General features: G+C 39.0%; 1 protein-coding gene across 3 annotated transcripts in view; it reads left to right on the top strand.

Annotated features, from left to right (window-relative positions):
* Pik3c2g (phosphatidylinositol-4-phosphate 3-kinase catalytic subunit type 2 gamma) overlaps positions 1–17,499 on the top strand; it is a 333,974-nt gene that overhangs the window by 43,028 nt on the left and 273,447 nt on the right. For all 3 annotated transcript variants that reach the window (XR_003843304.1, XM_029535677.1, XM_021191148.2), the window contains exons 5-6: positions 2,180–2,294; positions 16,487–16,589. Coding sequence is in view for 2 of the 3 variants with exons in the window: in XM_029535677.1 (XP_029391537.1) it covers positions 2,180–2,294; positions 16,487–16,589 (218 nt within the window). In the remaining variant the exon portion in view is untranslated. The remainder of the gene's footprint in view (positions 1–2,179; positions 2,295–16,486; positions 16,590–17,499) is intronic.

Consider the following 17,499-nt stretch of genomic DNA (forward strand, 5'->3'; position numbering starts at 1 on the left):
TCTCTCTCTCTCTCTCTCTCTCTCTCTCTCTCTCTCTCTCTCTCTCTCTGCCTTTCTCTACTACCCTCTCAACTTCCCTCCCCATACCCTGCATAAACTCTATTCTATACTATTCCGTCATGTGGGTGGTCTCTCAGGGGGAAAGGATGCCTGGGCATGGGCCCGCTGAGGCACCCCCTCCCAGCACACCTGACTACACCTCCATAGAACACACCCTCCTTTATCTTTTTATAAACACAACACAGGTGTCCAGCCGCACCTGAAAACCAGCTTTCTCTACTGTTTCCCAGAGTGCCTTGCCAGGGATTTTGCCCGTGGGCTTCATCCTTTCAGCATCCCCAAGCTGTGGTATGATGAGGTGCCTTTGTGACAGGGCAGTGCATGGCCATCCAGCATTCCCTCAAGAACACTACTATTTGGTTTTCAAACCCTTCCCTTAATGACATCTTGACCTACCATACATTTTAAATTTGTGTCTCCTTTTTTGTCACCGCAATGCCATTTATGCCACTCTATGTTACCGAGTTTTGGTCAAAGTCACTTATATACAAAAGGAAGTAGAAGAAAAAAGTATCTAATTGTAAAATAAACCAGTTGAGCAGACACAGAATTACAGATAAAACTCCATTGGACAATGCGGTATTTGAAATTTTCTGCTAAAAACCCTTACCATCTGAGTGTTTTCAAGAGTCAACTATACTTGCTTTCGGTGATCAAGTTCATCAGCTCACACTAAAAATGTGGTCATGACACGTTTAAATAAATCAGCTGCATTAGTCTGTTTTATGCATGTTAACCACATGTCAGGTTCTTAAAGGGCAGAAACTATGGCAATCCAAATTCTTTAATAAAGAAACTGAGCCCCAGAGGTCAAAGAACTTGTCGTCATAAATTCACTAAAAAATGATGAAGTCTGGATTATATCCAGGAATTAGCATAAAACACTGAGAACCACATGTTCCTGGTGGTAAACTTATCTTAATATCAAGACAATAAGATATATTTTTAAAATATTGGGTTTTTATTTAATTTGTTCTATATTTATTTGTGTGAGTCCAAGTGTATACACTGCATCATGTACTTGCAGTGCCTGCTGAGGCGAGAAGGAACCACCATTGCCCCCTGGAACTAAGGTTACATTTGCCTATGATACTGCAGAGTGGGGTAATGAGAACCGAACTTGGGTTCCCTGTTAGACCAGAAAGTGGTCTCTGCCACTGTACTGGAAAGTTTTGTGTCAATTTGACACAGCTGGCGTTATTACAGAGAAAGGAGCTTCAGTTGGGGAAATGCCTCCATGAGATCCAGCTGTAAGGCATTTTCTCAATTAGTGATCAAGGCGGGGAGGGCCCCTTATGGGTGGTGCCATCCCTGGGCTGGTAGTCTTGGGTTCTATAAGAGAGCAGGCTGAGCAAGCCAGGGGAAGCAAGCCAGTAAAGAACATCCCTCCATGGCTTTTGCATCAGCTCCTGCTTCCTGACCTGCTTGAGTTTCAGTCCTGATTTCTTTCAGTGATGAACAGCAATGTGGAAATGTAAGCCAAATAAACCCTTTCCTCCACAACATACTTCTTAGTCATGATGTTTGTGCAGGAAATGAAACCCCAACTAAAACAGTCACTGAGCCACCTTTCCAATGCAATCATCGCTTTTTAGTTTTATTATTTTATTATTTTATTTTATTGATGGATGTTTTTTCTGCACACATGTCTATGTGCATATCCCTGATGCCCATGGAAGAGAACTCAACCTTGGATCTCTTAGAACTGGAGTTACAGACAGCAGTGAACTGTCCTGTGAGCACTACAAATTGACTTCAGGTCCTCTGGAAGAGCAGGCAGGATGTTTAACTGCAGAGCCATCTCCCCAACACCCCAAGAATATATTTTGTATAGAGCCACATAATAAATCCAATGGTTATGATGAGAAACGCAATGCCCAGGTTTAAATTTTTCATTCACACAGAACTGAATTTGAAAATGATTACAAGCAGCCTTTATCTAAAATAGCTATGAATGTAATAAGTAGACAAACAAATGCGCTGAGCTTTAATTCCCCTTGATGGGGCTAGCTGGCTACAATACTTCATAATGTGATTATCAGGTTTTGTGCTCAGAAGCTTCGCTGGATAGTTCATGAGCTCTTTCTCACCCATATTATTATCCACTTTTGTTTTTCAGCTAATTATCTTGTCAAGGACCTAATTGCTGAAATTCTACTTTTATGTGCAAATGAGCAGCTTTCCCCCAAAGAGTATCTTCTAAGTGTATGCGGTTCTGAAGAATTTTTACAGATGTAAGTATCTTATTAAAGTCAATTTTGGTTGCTATAATTTGTCAGTTTTAAGCCGCAAGGCTTTGTTTTGTTGGGTTTTAAAAAGACATTTCACAAACATTACGTTCATTCTGCTTTTGAGTGGCGAGGATGTGTTAGAGGTTTTAGTGTGAGATGTTCTCCACAGGCGTGGTTATTTGAATGCTTGGTCTCCAGCTAACGTTGCCTGTTTGTGATGCTTAGGAATCTTCCGGATGTAGTTTCTGATTGGCGGGTACCAGTCACGTGGGGGTTGTAGTTATTCTCTCCTCCTGTTCCGGTCTACCTCTGTTCCCTGGTCCACCAGGATGTGAGACTTCACAGCCATAAGCTCCTGTGTAAACAAATGGAGTGGACTTACCATGCCTTCCCTGACAGGACAGGACATTCTCCAAACTCCTCAGCTAGAATAAAGCCTTCCCCTGGAAGCCATTTCAGTTCACTGTTTCATTTGGTCAAAGCCATGAGAAAAGTAACTAATATAGAAACCTTGCTGGGAAAAGAACTCAGAGCCTCACATTCTCTGGCAAAACTATGACTGACACCCTCAGCCCCATGACATTAAATCATAACTTACAAATAAACTTTATCCTCTTTGTGGAGATTTGGAAAATTTGTGGATCGCTGGTACCTTTCCTTTTAGTATTGTTTTATATTATTGTATGTATCTATTTATAGATGTAGTGACTTATGTTCTTTTATGCTTGTGGTTTGCCTTTGTGAATATCTGTGCACCATGCACATGCAATGCCTATGGAGACCAGAAGAGGGCATTATTTTATTTTTATAAATTTTTATTATAAAATTTGAAAATAATAACACACTGAAATCAACTAGACCCAAAGTCTTTACATCTCACTGAACTTTTATATAGTTAAATAGCCATTACAGGGTTGTTGAGCTTCACATTGGATTTTACGCTTCCACTATTGAATTTATATTTTTGTATTCATCCAACATAGACACAAACACACACACACACATACATACACACACACAAACACATACACACACACATACACACACATGCACACACATACACATACACACACACAAAAACATACACACAAATACACACACACATACACACACATACACACACAAGCACATACACAAACAAACACATACACACACAATCACATACACACACATACACACACATATGCACATACATACACATACACACACAAACACATACACACAATCACACACACACATACACACACATACAAAACACATACACATACATAAACAACACACAAACACATACACACAAACAAACACACACATATACACACAACACACACACATACACACACAAGTACACACATGAGAAATCCGTGGCAGAGTTAGATCTGGGTAAATAATTATCTTTATATCCTCTTTCATTACGCATGTCTGTTACTTGCATTCAGTTCTTCCATGTCCCCAACATTAACTACTCTGAGCTGCTGCCCCCCACCAGTCAGGGTGACAATCATCAGGAAATCAGACAACAAATGTCAGAGAGGAAGTGGAGAGAGAGGAGCCTTCTTCACTGGTGGCAGGAGTGCAAGTTAATGCAGTCACTGTGGAAGTCAGTGTGAAGACTTAAAATATTTCAAAAAGAAAATTACCATATGACCCATTAATTTCACTCCTGGAACTGTCATAGCCTACCACAGAGATATTTGCACCTCCATGTTTATTATCATCAACTATAGAGATTAATTTAAATCAACCAAATTATACATCAGCAGATGAATAAATAATGATTTTGTGCGTGCACACGCGCACACACACACATATATAAAACCTATATATGACTACTATTCAGCTCTAAAAAATGTGATCACAAACTCTGCAGGAAAATGTATGGACTTAGAAGAAAAGGATACATTTAAAGTCCTTTTAAATAACTTAAAATAGTGCGCTAAAACAACTTAATGTCTGCTATGAACTAAATTTTAAATATTTATTTGATTTTTTTAAAAAAATCATTAGTTTTTAGTTATCACAACAAATCATTTGCTTGATGTTCCTTAGAGACCAGCCTCAAAATTATAAAGCATGTTTAAGAAAAGATGAATAATTCTCTGTAGCAGTATATAAACACTGGAGTGTTTGGCGGTCGTATGCCTCCTCTGTGTTTCTAAATGATTACAAAATTTACAAACATCTCCTGAGACTAAAAAGGTATTTCTTTTGAAAGATCCATTGTAGTCATTGTCCTGCCACAAATGCACTTGAAAATACCTTGTAAGTGAATCACAGCCAATGCAATAATCTAATGTACCAAATTGCCTGTGAGTGACTCTTGGAACTGATTGTTTCTTATGTCATGAGTTATAACCAATTACCATATTGTAATCATCGTTGCTTTCCTGCACAAAGCAAATAAATATCCTTTATTTGTTTGAGTCCAACACCCTCAGCAACTAGGCAGTTGCTTTTCCCTCAGCCTATGACTGACAGCCAGTATTGGCAGGCTTAAATGATAGGACGTCTATATTTAAGTCTGCCAATATTGGTGTGATTCAATTTAGTATGTAGATAATATTACCATTGTTTCTAATATCTAAGGAAACATGAATATCCTGTTTAGTTTTTTGTTTTGTTTTGTTTTGTTTTAGTGAATTAGTATATCATTTTTCTAAAGGTTTTCTCCAGGAAATCTACTCATGACGCTTTCTGGAGAAACAGCCCAGTGAGTGAAGCACTTGCTGTGAAGGCTCTCTGACCAGAGCTCACATCCCTAGCCCTCCTGTAAACTCTCATTATGGAAATGCAGGCCTGTTACCCCAGTGCTAGGAGCAACACCAAGTGGGTCCAGGAGGCTGCCTGGCGAGCAAGTCTATCTGAAATGAATAGCTTCGGGTTAAGGGAGAAGTTCTGTCTCAGAAGTAATGTGGAGAGTGACTCGGGAAGACATGTTAGCCTTAACCTCTGTCCCACACACCCCCATGGTCATGTTTAGATGGTTGACCTGCCCTTGATTTTAGAAAACCATCCATTTTGTCTAGATTTTCCAGTTTTGTTGAGTATAGGCTTTTGTAGTTGGATCTGATGTTTTTTTTTTTTAATTTCCTCAGTTTCTGTTGTTATGTCTGTCCCTCTTTACATTTTTTATTTTAATTTGGATACTGTCCCTGTGCCCTTTAGCTAGTTTGGCTAGGAGTTTATCTATTTTGTTGATTCTCTTAAAGCACCAACTTTTGGTTTTGTTGTTTCTTTGTTTTGTTCTCTTTGTTTCTGTTTGGTTGATTTTGGCCCTGAGTTTGACTATTCCCTGCCTACTACTCTTCTTGGGCGTGCTTGCTTCTTTTTGTTCTAGAGCTCTCAGATGTGCTGTTAAGTTGCTAGTGTAATATCTTTCCAACTTCTTCAAGAGGGCACTTAGTGCCAATAATTTTCCTCTTAGCACTGCTTTTGTGTGTCCCATAAGTTTCGGTATGCCGTGTCCTTATTTTCATTGAATTCCAGTAAGTCTTTAATTTCTTTCTTTATTTCTTCCCTGACCAAGTTATCATTGAGTAGAGAGTTGTTCAGTTTCCATGTGTATGTGGGTTTTCTGTTGTTTTGTTGTTACTGAAGTCTAGCCTTTGTCTGTGGTGATCTGATAGGATGCAGATGATTATGTCAATCTTTATGTATGTGTTGAGGCTTGTTTTGTGACCGATTATATGGTCAGTTTTGGAGAAGGTACCATGAGGTGCTAGGAAGAATATATATTCTTTTGTTTTAGGGTGAAATGTTCTGTTTATATCTGTTAATCCATTTGGTTCATAACCTCAATTACTTTCACTGTGTCTCTGTTTAGTTTCTGTTTCAATGACCTGTTCATTGGTGAGAGTTGGGTGCTGAAGTCTCCTACTATTATTGTGTGGGGGTTCATTGTGTGTTTTGAGCTTCAGTAAAGTTTCTTTTATGAATGTGGTGCTCTTCCATTTGGGGCATAGATGTTCAGAATTGAGACTTTCTCTTGGTGGATTTTTTCTTTGTTGAATATGAAATGTCCTTCCCCATATCGCTGGATAACTTTTGGCTGAAAGTTGATATTGTTGTATATTAGGATGGTAACTCCTGCTTGTTTCTTAGGGCCATTTTCTGGGAAGAATATTTTCCAGTCTTTTACTCTGAGGCAGTGTCAGTCTTTCTTATTGAAGGTGGTCTCTCTTTGTTATTCATGTGATTTTCTTATATGCAGCAAAATGCTAGATCCTGATTGTGTATCCAGTCTGTTAGCTTATGCCTCAATTTGGAGACACATTGAATATTTCAGTGCTGAGAGGCACTCATTATGTAGTAACTAAATATGATTTTAGGAAAACTGGAAAAAAACCTGAGAAAGCAGTTTTAGCTGATTTTTTTTTTCCAATCGAAAGTCCACATATTTGTCATGCAGAGCAGGCTGTTTTGAACTATGTAAACATTATGATGTGTCTATTCAAGCTGACACATGCATTATTTCACATAGTTAAGGTCTGCTCTCTTGTGGGAAGTGTTGGTTTTAAGACCTGAAGCACAGAGGAAAAGATAAAAGACATTAAGAAATCTATACGTAAATGATAACAAGAAGAAGAGGATCAGAAAAGGGAAACTGAGAAAAGTCATCGCATTACAGTGGTAGGAGAGTTTAGAAACCGTGAGGAAATAGAAAGCCCTCAATACCAAGTAATGTGCCATGAAATACTGAAATCGAAAGTGTGAGGGAGGATGGTGACTCAGTGAATTTGGTTTGGGGAAGTAGGAGTTGATGTAAGTAGGAGTAAGGTGAGTACCATTGCCGTGGAGGAAGCAAAGTTTCAGTGAACTGAGGACATAAGCTGGGGGTGGGGGCTGGGGCTTAGCCAGTGGCTGAGAGCACTGGCTGCTTTCCCAGAGGCCCAGGTTCAGTTCACAGCACCAACAAGCATGAAGAGTCACAGCTGTCTATGACTCTAGTGCCAAGGGAACCTGACATGCTCTTCTGGCCTCCTTGGACATCACACCCACATACACACTGCCTATAAGCACAAGTAAGAAAATGCTCATCTCCATTGAAAGAATTCTATAAGCTGGAGAATGGAAATGTGCATGCTTTAAAACACTGCCTCAGAAATAAGTGGTTGGGAAAGGTCAGACAGCAAGAGACCACCATGCACACGAGGCAGGAGGAGATGGTAAGATAGGATACAGGAGATTGGGAGGCTGTGGAGTTCTGTAGAGGAAATGTCCTCAGTGTGAAACAATGGCAGAGGCAGCTCCTAGGAGCAGAAATGCTCGTTCACTGATAGCTGTGAGGATCACCATGCTTTGGGGGAAACCAAGGCTCCTGCAGACTACAGAAAAGAGACAAAGAGACAGGAATGAGAACAACAGTTAAAAAAACAAACAAAACAAAACAAAAAAAACCACTAAATTTCCCTCTAGAACCTTCACATTGCATTACTGTATTTTTAACTGTCATTTGCAAGTGTCTGCTTAACCAGCATCAAACAAAGCAACTCCACGATGGGAAACAAGATTATTACTTTGTGTTGACAAAGGAAGTATCTTAGAGTTTTTCTGCTGTGAACAGACACCACAACCAAGGCAACGCTCATTAGGACAACATTTAATTGGGGCTGGCTTACGGGTTCAGGGGTTCAGTCCATTGTCGTCAAGGAATAGCAGTGTCCAGGCAGGCATGGTAGAGGAGGAGCTGAGAGTTCTACATCTTCATCTAAGGCTGCTAGCAGAATACACACTTCCAAGCAGCTGGAAGTAGCGTCTGAAAGCCCACACCTTCAGTGACACACCTACTCCACAAGGCCACATATCCTAACAGTACCAGTCCCTAGGTCAAGCATTTACAAACCATGACAGCAAGCTACCTTCTGCTGTCAAATTTCCTTATCCCTTTAAAATGGGATTTTCTATACTATGCTGTATTATGAACTGAGAGTAAATCCAAGAATCATAACAAACTTTTTCCAGTTTATCCTAATCCCATACCAACTTAGTATATAAAATATTCATTAATATTTTATTATATTTATATAAATAGGGAATAGTGGAATCAGCAAATTGACATCAGAATGAAGTAGAAATGCAACTGAGAGACAGAACTCACTTCGTTCATTCATGAAACATTAAAGACTTTCGCCAGCTTCCCATTCCTTGGCCTCCAGTGTGATAACCATGGAGAGGTGTCTCCCCTAACCCACTTTACATGACCTCATTCTGCCTTCTGGCTCCATCAAACTCATGAGCTGTAGCCCAAAGTAAAAAGCATGAGATTTACTTAGCCTTGGGTACAGAGGGTTGCATCCAACATCTGGAGGTTGAAGACATATTCCCTATTTACTGTGTCTATCTTCCTCCTGGGGTGATGACAGTTGGCCCATCCTTTCAACTTGAAATATCTCACACAAGTTTTTCCTCCCAGGCTATTCATAATCCATGAAGAAGAACACTGTTCCATAGTGTTGGCCCTTTGTCTGGAGGCCAACTTCTATGAGTAATGCAAGTTTTTCTTACCATGCATCTATGAACTTTATTTTTATTTTCTATCAAAGATCTTGTGGCCTTAATTCCTAATTCAGCTTAAAAAATAATTCTCCTCAGTCCCTACTGAGTGAAACAATAAAATTGGCTTTGTTTCCAAGCTTTTGCTGAATAATAAATCATGACTGTGGGAACGCACCAGGGCCCTCCCACAGAGAAACTGAATATCTTTTTCTAATTTTATGATTATACTACAGTCTAGTTTATCTTAATTAAAAACAAAACAAACATTGCTTATTGTTTATTTACTGTTGTCAAGGAATGCTAGAGCCCAAAGATTAAAAAGGTTTTTGATGAATAGAAAACAAAATCCTACAGTAACTGGAAGCTTTGGTTTGTGCAGTAATATGTCTTTAAATTTGAATTAATATGGCTGCATTAATATCTTCATTCAGCATCAACATCAACTAGATTGATCGGACTTCCCACATGAGACCCTCTTTTTATCTCTTTACAGAAAGGTTGTATTCATTTTATTTTCATTTTTATTATATCTGTGTGTTTGTGAGTCGATATGTGCACGTGAGTGCAGGTCCCGTGAAGGCCCAAAGACAGCGTCCGGTCCCCTGAAACTGAAGTTAGAGGATTGTGAACCACCATGTGGGTGCTTGGTAGTGACCCTGTGTCTTCTACAAGAGCAACCAGTGTTGTAAACTGCTGAACTCTTTCTCTCCAGCCCCCAAATCCTTTTCTTGCAGTAAGAAAATCCTATTTAAAACTGAAATCTCGGTCAGGCCTGTTGGCTCACTTAGAGGTGGAGCCTGTAGGATCAGGAGTTGAGGATCACGTTCAGCTGCATACCAAATTTAAGGCCAGCCTGGGCTACATGATGCCCTGTGTCAAAATTACATCACCTTAGTTAGAATTTTAAACAACCTTGACATCTTTCCCTTTAAAAATACTTTCAGTTCATCTTAGATCATTTATATGAGTTTGGCCATTAAGCATTTGCTTGCCAAGTGTGATTGTCTTGTATTCAAAGCCAACTTAAACCTGTAGCCTCCAGTAGGGAAAAGACTAAGTCACATAAGTTTAAGCTAATATATCATATTAATAGGCTCTGGGTTTTAGGTAACCTTGGTGTGTATCATTTTTCTCCTCAATAAAATTGAGGATTTCATTTAGCAAACAAATGAATTGATTATTTATTACCACATGTAGAGACTGTTACATATTTTGAACTTTGGTTAAACACCTCAATTCATCAGCTCCCAGGGTGTAATAGTGCGCATGAACAGGAACGGGTTATCACTGAGCCCTGTCCTACAGCTGAGAACATAGTTTACCTCACCCAGTAGAAGGATCTTGAGTTGCTTTAGTTTCCAGTTCATTCCCAGGGCTTTTCCTAAATTTTAAAGTTAACTGTAGTAGCACTTCATAACAATTAGTTGACAAAATATAACAACATACAGCAGGCTTGCGTTTGGTTTCTAGTCAACTCGAATAACACAGGTTGCTCGGAGTTAGTCCTGGGTGCGATGTGTAAGGACCACAGCATACTTCAACTCAGGGTCTGAAAAAGATTAACATGGAGAAGTGTCATTAACCTACAGATTTGGTAAAGGGAGCCACAAACCTATTGCAGGTCATTGGGAAAAAGACATTAGAGGTTAACTCTGAGTAGAGCTACATTAATTATCCTTAGACATGTAACAGCCAATATCCTGATACCGAATTACTTCTGTTACTTTAAATCACTATTTACCAAGGCTAATAATTATCGAATCTCTTTCTATTAGAGCTGATGTTGAAATAGCCTGGTGTTCTGATTTCTCTAAAATAGTTTGATAGAGAAAGTTGGCATTCCATAGGCACTCAACCTCGGTGGGGGCTGAATGTGCTATTTTTGTCTTGTTTTAGATTAGTAAGGTCTACAGAGTGTTTCTCTGCTCTCGAGATTAGTTGGAGAAATGAATGAAACCTTGAGATAAAATCAGATCTCTCCTGGAGGAGGAACTGCAACATTCTGTGGGCTGAGTAGAGCCGGGTATAAATTTTGTAGGGGATACAAATCGTTAGCATCCTGTATGTGTTTATTGCCTCTGTGTTGTAGGTAACTCCATTTTTGTAGATTGTTTTGTTATAACTTAATTGTTGTGGCTGTCTTAATAAATAGCAAAGGTGTTGCAAATGAGTTTTCACCGAGATAATAAGTATTTCTCTGAGATAATAAAGTTTTTACTGTACTTAGTTGGTTTTATTTGAAACCAAATGTAGTGTGTGTGCTCTTTGCACTGAGGAAAAGAAAACATACTGGCATGAAGAATCTGATGGCTAGTTACTTTTTATCAGTCAGAGCTATTCAGAACAACAGAGCATTTGAGGGCACAAATAAAAATCTATTTTGTCCACTTCCCTACTGAGTAAAAGCTGTTGGTATCAACTTAAGCCACAAGGAAGTACTTCTATTCAAATCCCTGACTGCCCTTCCCTAACTAACTCCCGCTTGTCAACCCAGGGTTTGGAATTTAACATGTTACTGTGTCCTTAAGATAGTTTAATGGTTACTCTCCCCGGTCCCCTGAAAGAGAAGTAACAGTAACTGAGTAGCATGGGTTTGCAGAAGTGACCACCAGGCCATTTGTTTTCATCTGTGCTTGCCTGCTGAGACCAAACACCTTACAAGGGGCAAGTTAAAGTAGGGTTTGCTTCAGCTCACAGTTCCACGGGACACAGTCCAATGGCGGGGAAGCTAAGGTGCAGGATCATGAATCATGCCGCAGTCGGGAAGCAGAAGGCAATGAATGCTGGCTGAGACCCCAGCTCGTGCAATGGTCCCACCCCCCACATGTAGGAAGGGTTTCCCACCTCAGTTAACTGAAGCACGAAAATTCCTCTCAGGCCTGCCAGAGACTTTTCTTTTCGGTGATTTTTACATCCAGACAAGGTGACGATCAATATTAACTATCACATTAATATTTTAGCATTTGCTATATTCACCTTATATAAATGGCCTACTTAGAGGAAGTGTTAAAAGTCCAGCTAAATTGCTGAATCTTCCTTCCCCGCCTCAAAAAAAAAAAAAAAATTACAAAAGCTGTCAGTAGCCCTGGGCTCTCAGTATTCAGAAAATCAATGTGTTATGGTTTTTTCCAGTGCTATATCAACATTTCACGGTATACTTGGTAGATGTTTCTTTTGCTGGGGTACTGGATATTGACCCCCCCCCAATTGTTAGATGACCACTTCACACTGAGTCATATCACAACCCAGAACTACTTTTTTTTTAATGTAAGAATAAACATTTAGTTAGTGTGGCTTATATAACCCCAGCATATTAAATTGTTGAGGCCCGTGGACTCCCATGAGTTTGAGAGCAGATTGGTCTTGAAATGGAGACTGTAATAGTTAATTTTCTGTTGCTGTGTTAAAATACCCTGAGAAAATTGTCTTAAAGAGAAAAGGATTTATTTTCATGATGTTTTTAGGAAGAAAGAGTCTGCCATGGGAAGGGAGACATGGCAATCAGAGAAAACATGGTGGCAGGAACAGGAAGCTGGCTCATCCCGTAAATAAATCTTTAAAAAAAAGAGAGAGAGAGAGAGAGAGAGAGAGAGAGAGAGAGAGAGAGAAAAGAAAGGAGCGCAGCGGGGGTTGACTTTGAGCTTGGTTTGATCACAGTACAGGGGCTGTAAGTGTGAACCACACCACCCAGCTCTGAAGCTTTATAAAACTGTTGTCTTACAATGCAGAATATAAGTTTTGGTATTTTGCCCACAGGTAGATAGGGTTTAACTAAGCTTTGTTCTTAAAGCATATTGAACTGTTTGTTGTTTGCTTGTTTTCAACATCACATCAAAACACTTCCTATTCTGGATATAAAAGTACTGCTTTTAACACTAAAGACACCCTGTGAGGATCTATTTCTAGAGTGTTGAATCTCTAGCTACATGCTTATGGAGTGCCTGTACTAGAGTCAAAAAGCTTAAAACTAGTCAAACACTACAGTGCAAATTTTTGTTTTTGAGCACAGTTTCCATAGTGGTGGTTTTGGCCTTATGTTTATCTTTTTTTTTTTTTTTGNGGAAGGAGGGAGGGAAGGAGGGAGGGAGGGAGGGAAGGAGGGAGGGAGAGAGGGAGGGATGGAGAGGTAGGGAGAAGAAGAGAGGGGAAGAGGGTGGAGAGAGGGGGAGAGGGAGACAGGAAGGGGGAGAGGAGGGGGGACCCCCAGTGACATACTTCCTACAGCAAGAATTCATGTTCTAAAGCTTCCATTACCTTCCTGAACAAATTACTAACCAATGACCAAGTCCTCAAACATTTGAACTGGTAGGAACATTTCTCAAAGGTACCACACAGATGTTGTCTCAAAATAACAAAAAGAAAGTAACCCTTTGAACCTTACTACGCTGCAAAACAGTGGTATATGTTTATTTCAAAGGCAGCACCCTTGTAAGTGTAGATTTATAAGTTGTGCCCACTGTGATGAGAATCAATACCCACACCTGTACATCTGCTATTATCCTTGTCCCCATAAAACAAATATAAGCATTTGCATATCATTTTGATATTATGTTTATTTATTATTCCTATTTATACAAATAGCACCATAAAATACTTTCAAATAATATGAGTTATTATGAGTAGGGAACTGGGTAATTGTGTACATGCATTTAACCTTTCAGTGTTCATCTTAAACATCACCTATGTGCTTAGCTGGACCTAGCATAGCAAGTAGCAAACAATTAGGATCAAGGATTCATTGGGAGAATAAATAATGAATGTGCAGAAATTTTAATAGACTGGTAGACATGAAAAAGAAAAAAGAATGAACTTTCACCTGTATCCCACAAATTCAGTTAATTGAAAACACAGTTTTATACATTAGTATCAAAACCTAAGCCAAGCAGAGCTATGTAAAATCTAGATATCCAAGCTGACATTGTGACTTCAGTGCTCACACTCTATGATGTGATATTGCCAACATGGCCAGTTTCCTTGGTGCTTACACCTTCTCTATAATGCCTACCTCTGTTGGCAAACTATGCCTTTCTCTCTCTTGATACACTAAACTTCCCATTTCTCTCTGGGACCTAGAATCCCCAAATAGCAATTGATTGTCGTCTTTCTTGTCTGAGCTGTTCCACAGAGCGCCTACTTACGTGTTCTCTTATGCCTCCCTCGAACTTCTCTTTCATTGTCTCTAGCCAAATATAATTCAATAGAAACATCACACTGCCTAATGTTGTTTTTACAAGTCACAAAAAATTAGAAAAAAAAGCATATGTAGAAATATCTTCATATATTTAAAACTATTCACTTTATCGTATATTTATGTGTGTCTGTGATATTACGTGTATCATTCATCTGTGTGCTTGTATGCCCTACTGTATGTTGGTGATGGTGGAGTTTAGAGGGAGGGTGCCGAATCCCTGGAGCTGCAGTGATAGGCTGCTGTGGGCAGCCTGATGTGAGTGCAAAGAACCAAACTCAGGTCCTTTGGAATACTAGCAAGTGCTTTGAACTGTTGTGCCTCCTTTCTAGTGCTTCTGTTTTATAAAGCAATAGGCAGTAGTATGATGTCAATGTATAGGCAGTTGTTATTGTGGCATTTCATATTGTGCCTTATAAAAACCTCAGCCGTGTGTGAATCCTAATTTAGACAACCTAAGTACACAAATGGCCACTGTACCGAACAACTCAACACAAGGTTGTGAAAAACTATATATGAAACTAAATATAAAATAGTGGTTAGATATAAGAATGACAATTGTAAATTCTCAATAGAAAATGATAAAGAGGGGCTGGAGAGATGGCTCAGTGGTGAAGTGTACAGGCTACTCTTCCAAAAGTCCCAGGTTCAATTCCCAATATGCACATGGTGGCTTGCAACCATCTGTGTCTCCAGTTCCAGGGGATTTCATGCCCTCTTCTGGCTTCCGTGGGCACCCAGCATTCCCACGGTGCACAGATACGCTGGTGCACAAATATACAGGCAGATAAAATACCCATACACATAAACTAAACTAAAGAATAATTTTTAAAGTTGTAGATAATTTAGAACAGGTTAACAGAACACTGTTCTTGTTTACACTGTGAGAAACAGATTGTCCCAGATATTTAATAAGTTATCAGTAAAAAGACCCCCAAATGACTACATGAAATTTTCTTTTTGGTAATCTGTCATGTACTTTTGTATTTAGCTGGGATCTTTTGAGCTGAATGCATCAGCACCATCCATCTCCTTTAATAACCAACAGCCAGGGAGCCTAGAGTTAACAGCTGCACTGGAAAAGGTTGGACTCAAGAGAATTAAAAACTACAGCTTTTTAAGAAAAGAGAAGAAAAAGAAGGCCTATAGTAACTAGAAGCCTGTCTTTGAAAATGTCATCTATGTTTGCATTTAAGTGAGATGGTGGCGTCTGTTTCTTTCCTTTTCCTCAATGTTGGTTAGCGTGAAGGTGCTTCCCCCAGGGACTGCTCGTCTCCTGGCCTCTCCCAGTTCTTCATCTCTTCTTCTGTTCGTCAATGCTTTCTTTATCCTTTCTTTCATTTCCTCTAGAAGAGCAGGAGCTACTGAAAGGTCACATGATTTTAAATACATTTCACAGATCACGATAACAAATTGGAAAACACTTTAGTGTTGTATTTAACTCACATATACTTAATATGCATGAGGTGTTATTTAAACATGTTGTCAAAATTGATATTGAGAGACGGCAGCAATCCTTCATCTTAGAGAGGTCCATTTTTATTTAATACAGCATGTTTTAAATTAATTTTGCTCATCGTGTAATTGGAATTTGGAAAAAAAATTTACAGGGCAAAAAATGTTGAGAGACAGAAAGAAACAACGCAGATTCATATACCCAAAATACAAAATGAGGGCTTATATTTAATTTTCTTTTTCTTTTTTATTGAAAATAGATTTATAGTACAATATATTCCTATCCTGTTTTCCCCTCTCTCAGCTCCTCAAAGAGCTACACTTTTTCTTTCTTTCTCTCATTAGGATGCAAACAGATACCTGAAAAAATGTATTAATAATAATAAAATAAATTAAACAAAATTTTCTTGTTAATCTTTTGATCTAGATATTAATACATTAGTTTTAAGGAAGATTCTATTTAACTCAAGATAGTTAAGTTTAATTGCCATATCTAATCTAATGGAGCCAGTAAATACGTCTTCAAAACACAAGCTGTTTTCACCACATCGCTCTGCTTACTAGATAAAATGGTCCCCACAGGCATCGTGGCTTCAGTTAGCCCGCCCTGCAGCATGTTGGGGTGGCTGGATGGAACCAACTCTGACCATGTATAGAGCATCCTTTAATTTAATGTCCATTTATAATTAAAAGAAATAATAGAAAATTTATAATTTTCTACCTTAATGAATTAAAATTACAGTATGTTGTCATATATAGCTAGAGATATATATCCTCTTTCAATATTCATTTCTACACATTACACAAATATATATATATATATATATATATATATATAATACAGAAAAGTATATATATATATATATATATATATATATATATATATGTGCACATATGTATGGATAAACACGTGTGCATGCATGCACTCGCAGCTTACAGTTTCCAGACTCTATCAGACCAAGTTTTAAGCAAACAAAATGACAGAGCCATCAGGGAAGCCTTGACACAGTGGGTAGAATTTTGTAAAAATTCGATTATGCTTCTCCTTCCTCCTCTCCAGGGGTCACTCTCTAGGGAGCCACAAAATATTCCAGAAAAATAAATCTGTCATTCAACTTCATCTTCAGAAAAGCAGGGACGCTCCAGGAAAATTATCCCGGAAGGTAAGACTTTCTGAAGGTGGGTTTCAGTTTGGCACCTTGGCACCTTTAAGGATGCTAGTTCTATCTTGGTGGCTCGCTGCCAAGGTGGAATTACTAAGATTAATGAGCAGGTGTTTATTTCAGTAGAGTTATTAAAACAAGGTAAAGTATTGTCATAAAACTCCTTAGTAATCCAGACTGAAACAATAACATGAACTTGTAACTGCAATCTCAGGGTGTCAGACCGGACATTTGTCTTGTCTACCCCAAAGGTCAAAAGTTGAAGTCTTGACCTTCAAGGGATAGGATTGGGAGATAAAGTCTAATGGTGTACGCTCACATTTAGAAGGAATCAGAGAGCAGAGTTCTTATGAAATCAATACCCACTTAAGAAGAGGTTAGATTTTTCCCTCGCTTTTTTTCCTTCCCCCCCATCTCTGTTGGAATACAACCTGAAAGCAACCGACTACATTTTAGGCAGACGCTCCCCTTGAACTTAAACCTCCAGCCCACTATGGTTTTAACACTCCCAGTATATATGATACTTAGGGTACTATTTGGCTATAACATCCAGGGATAACTAATACGCTCAGCTCAACCAGCCACTTAGCATCTTAAGAAAGTAATTTGTGACAGACCTATTGAGGCCATCGCATGCACACACTCCCACATGCACACATAGAAACTGAAACACAAATGTAAATGAGAGCCGAGCCGCCGCTTAGGGCAGAAAAATAACACCATTCTTGTCCCGTTAGAAGACTATTTATGTCCCCGTCAGCCTCGCTTAAATCTGGCTAGATTAATATTCATAACTGCACATACTAATCTGCCGAGAAAGGGATGAGTGTGCCTTAATGATACAATTTCATGCTGTTAGATGTGAATTTTATTCCCTGTGTGATGTCTTGAAAGAGTCCCAACCCAAATT

Source organism: Mus pahari, chromosome 2, assembly GCF_900095145.1.
Source record: "Mus pahari chromosome 2, PAHARI_EIJ_v1.1, whole genome shotgun sequence".
Taxonomy (NCBI): domain Eukaryota; kingdom Metazoa; phylum Chordata; class Mammalia; order Rodentia; family Muridae; genus Mus; species Mus pahari.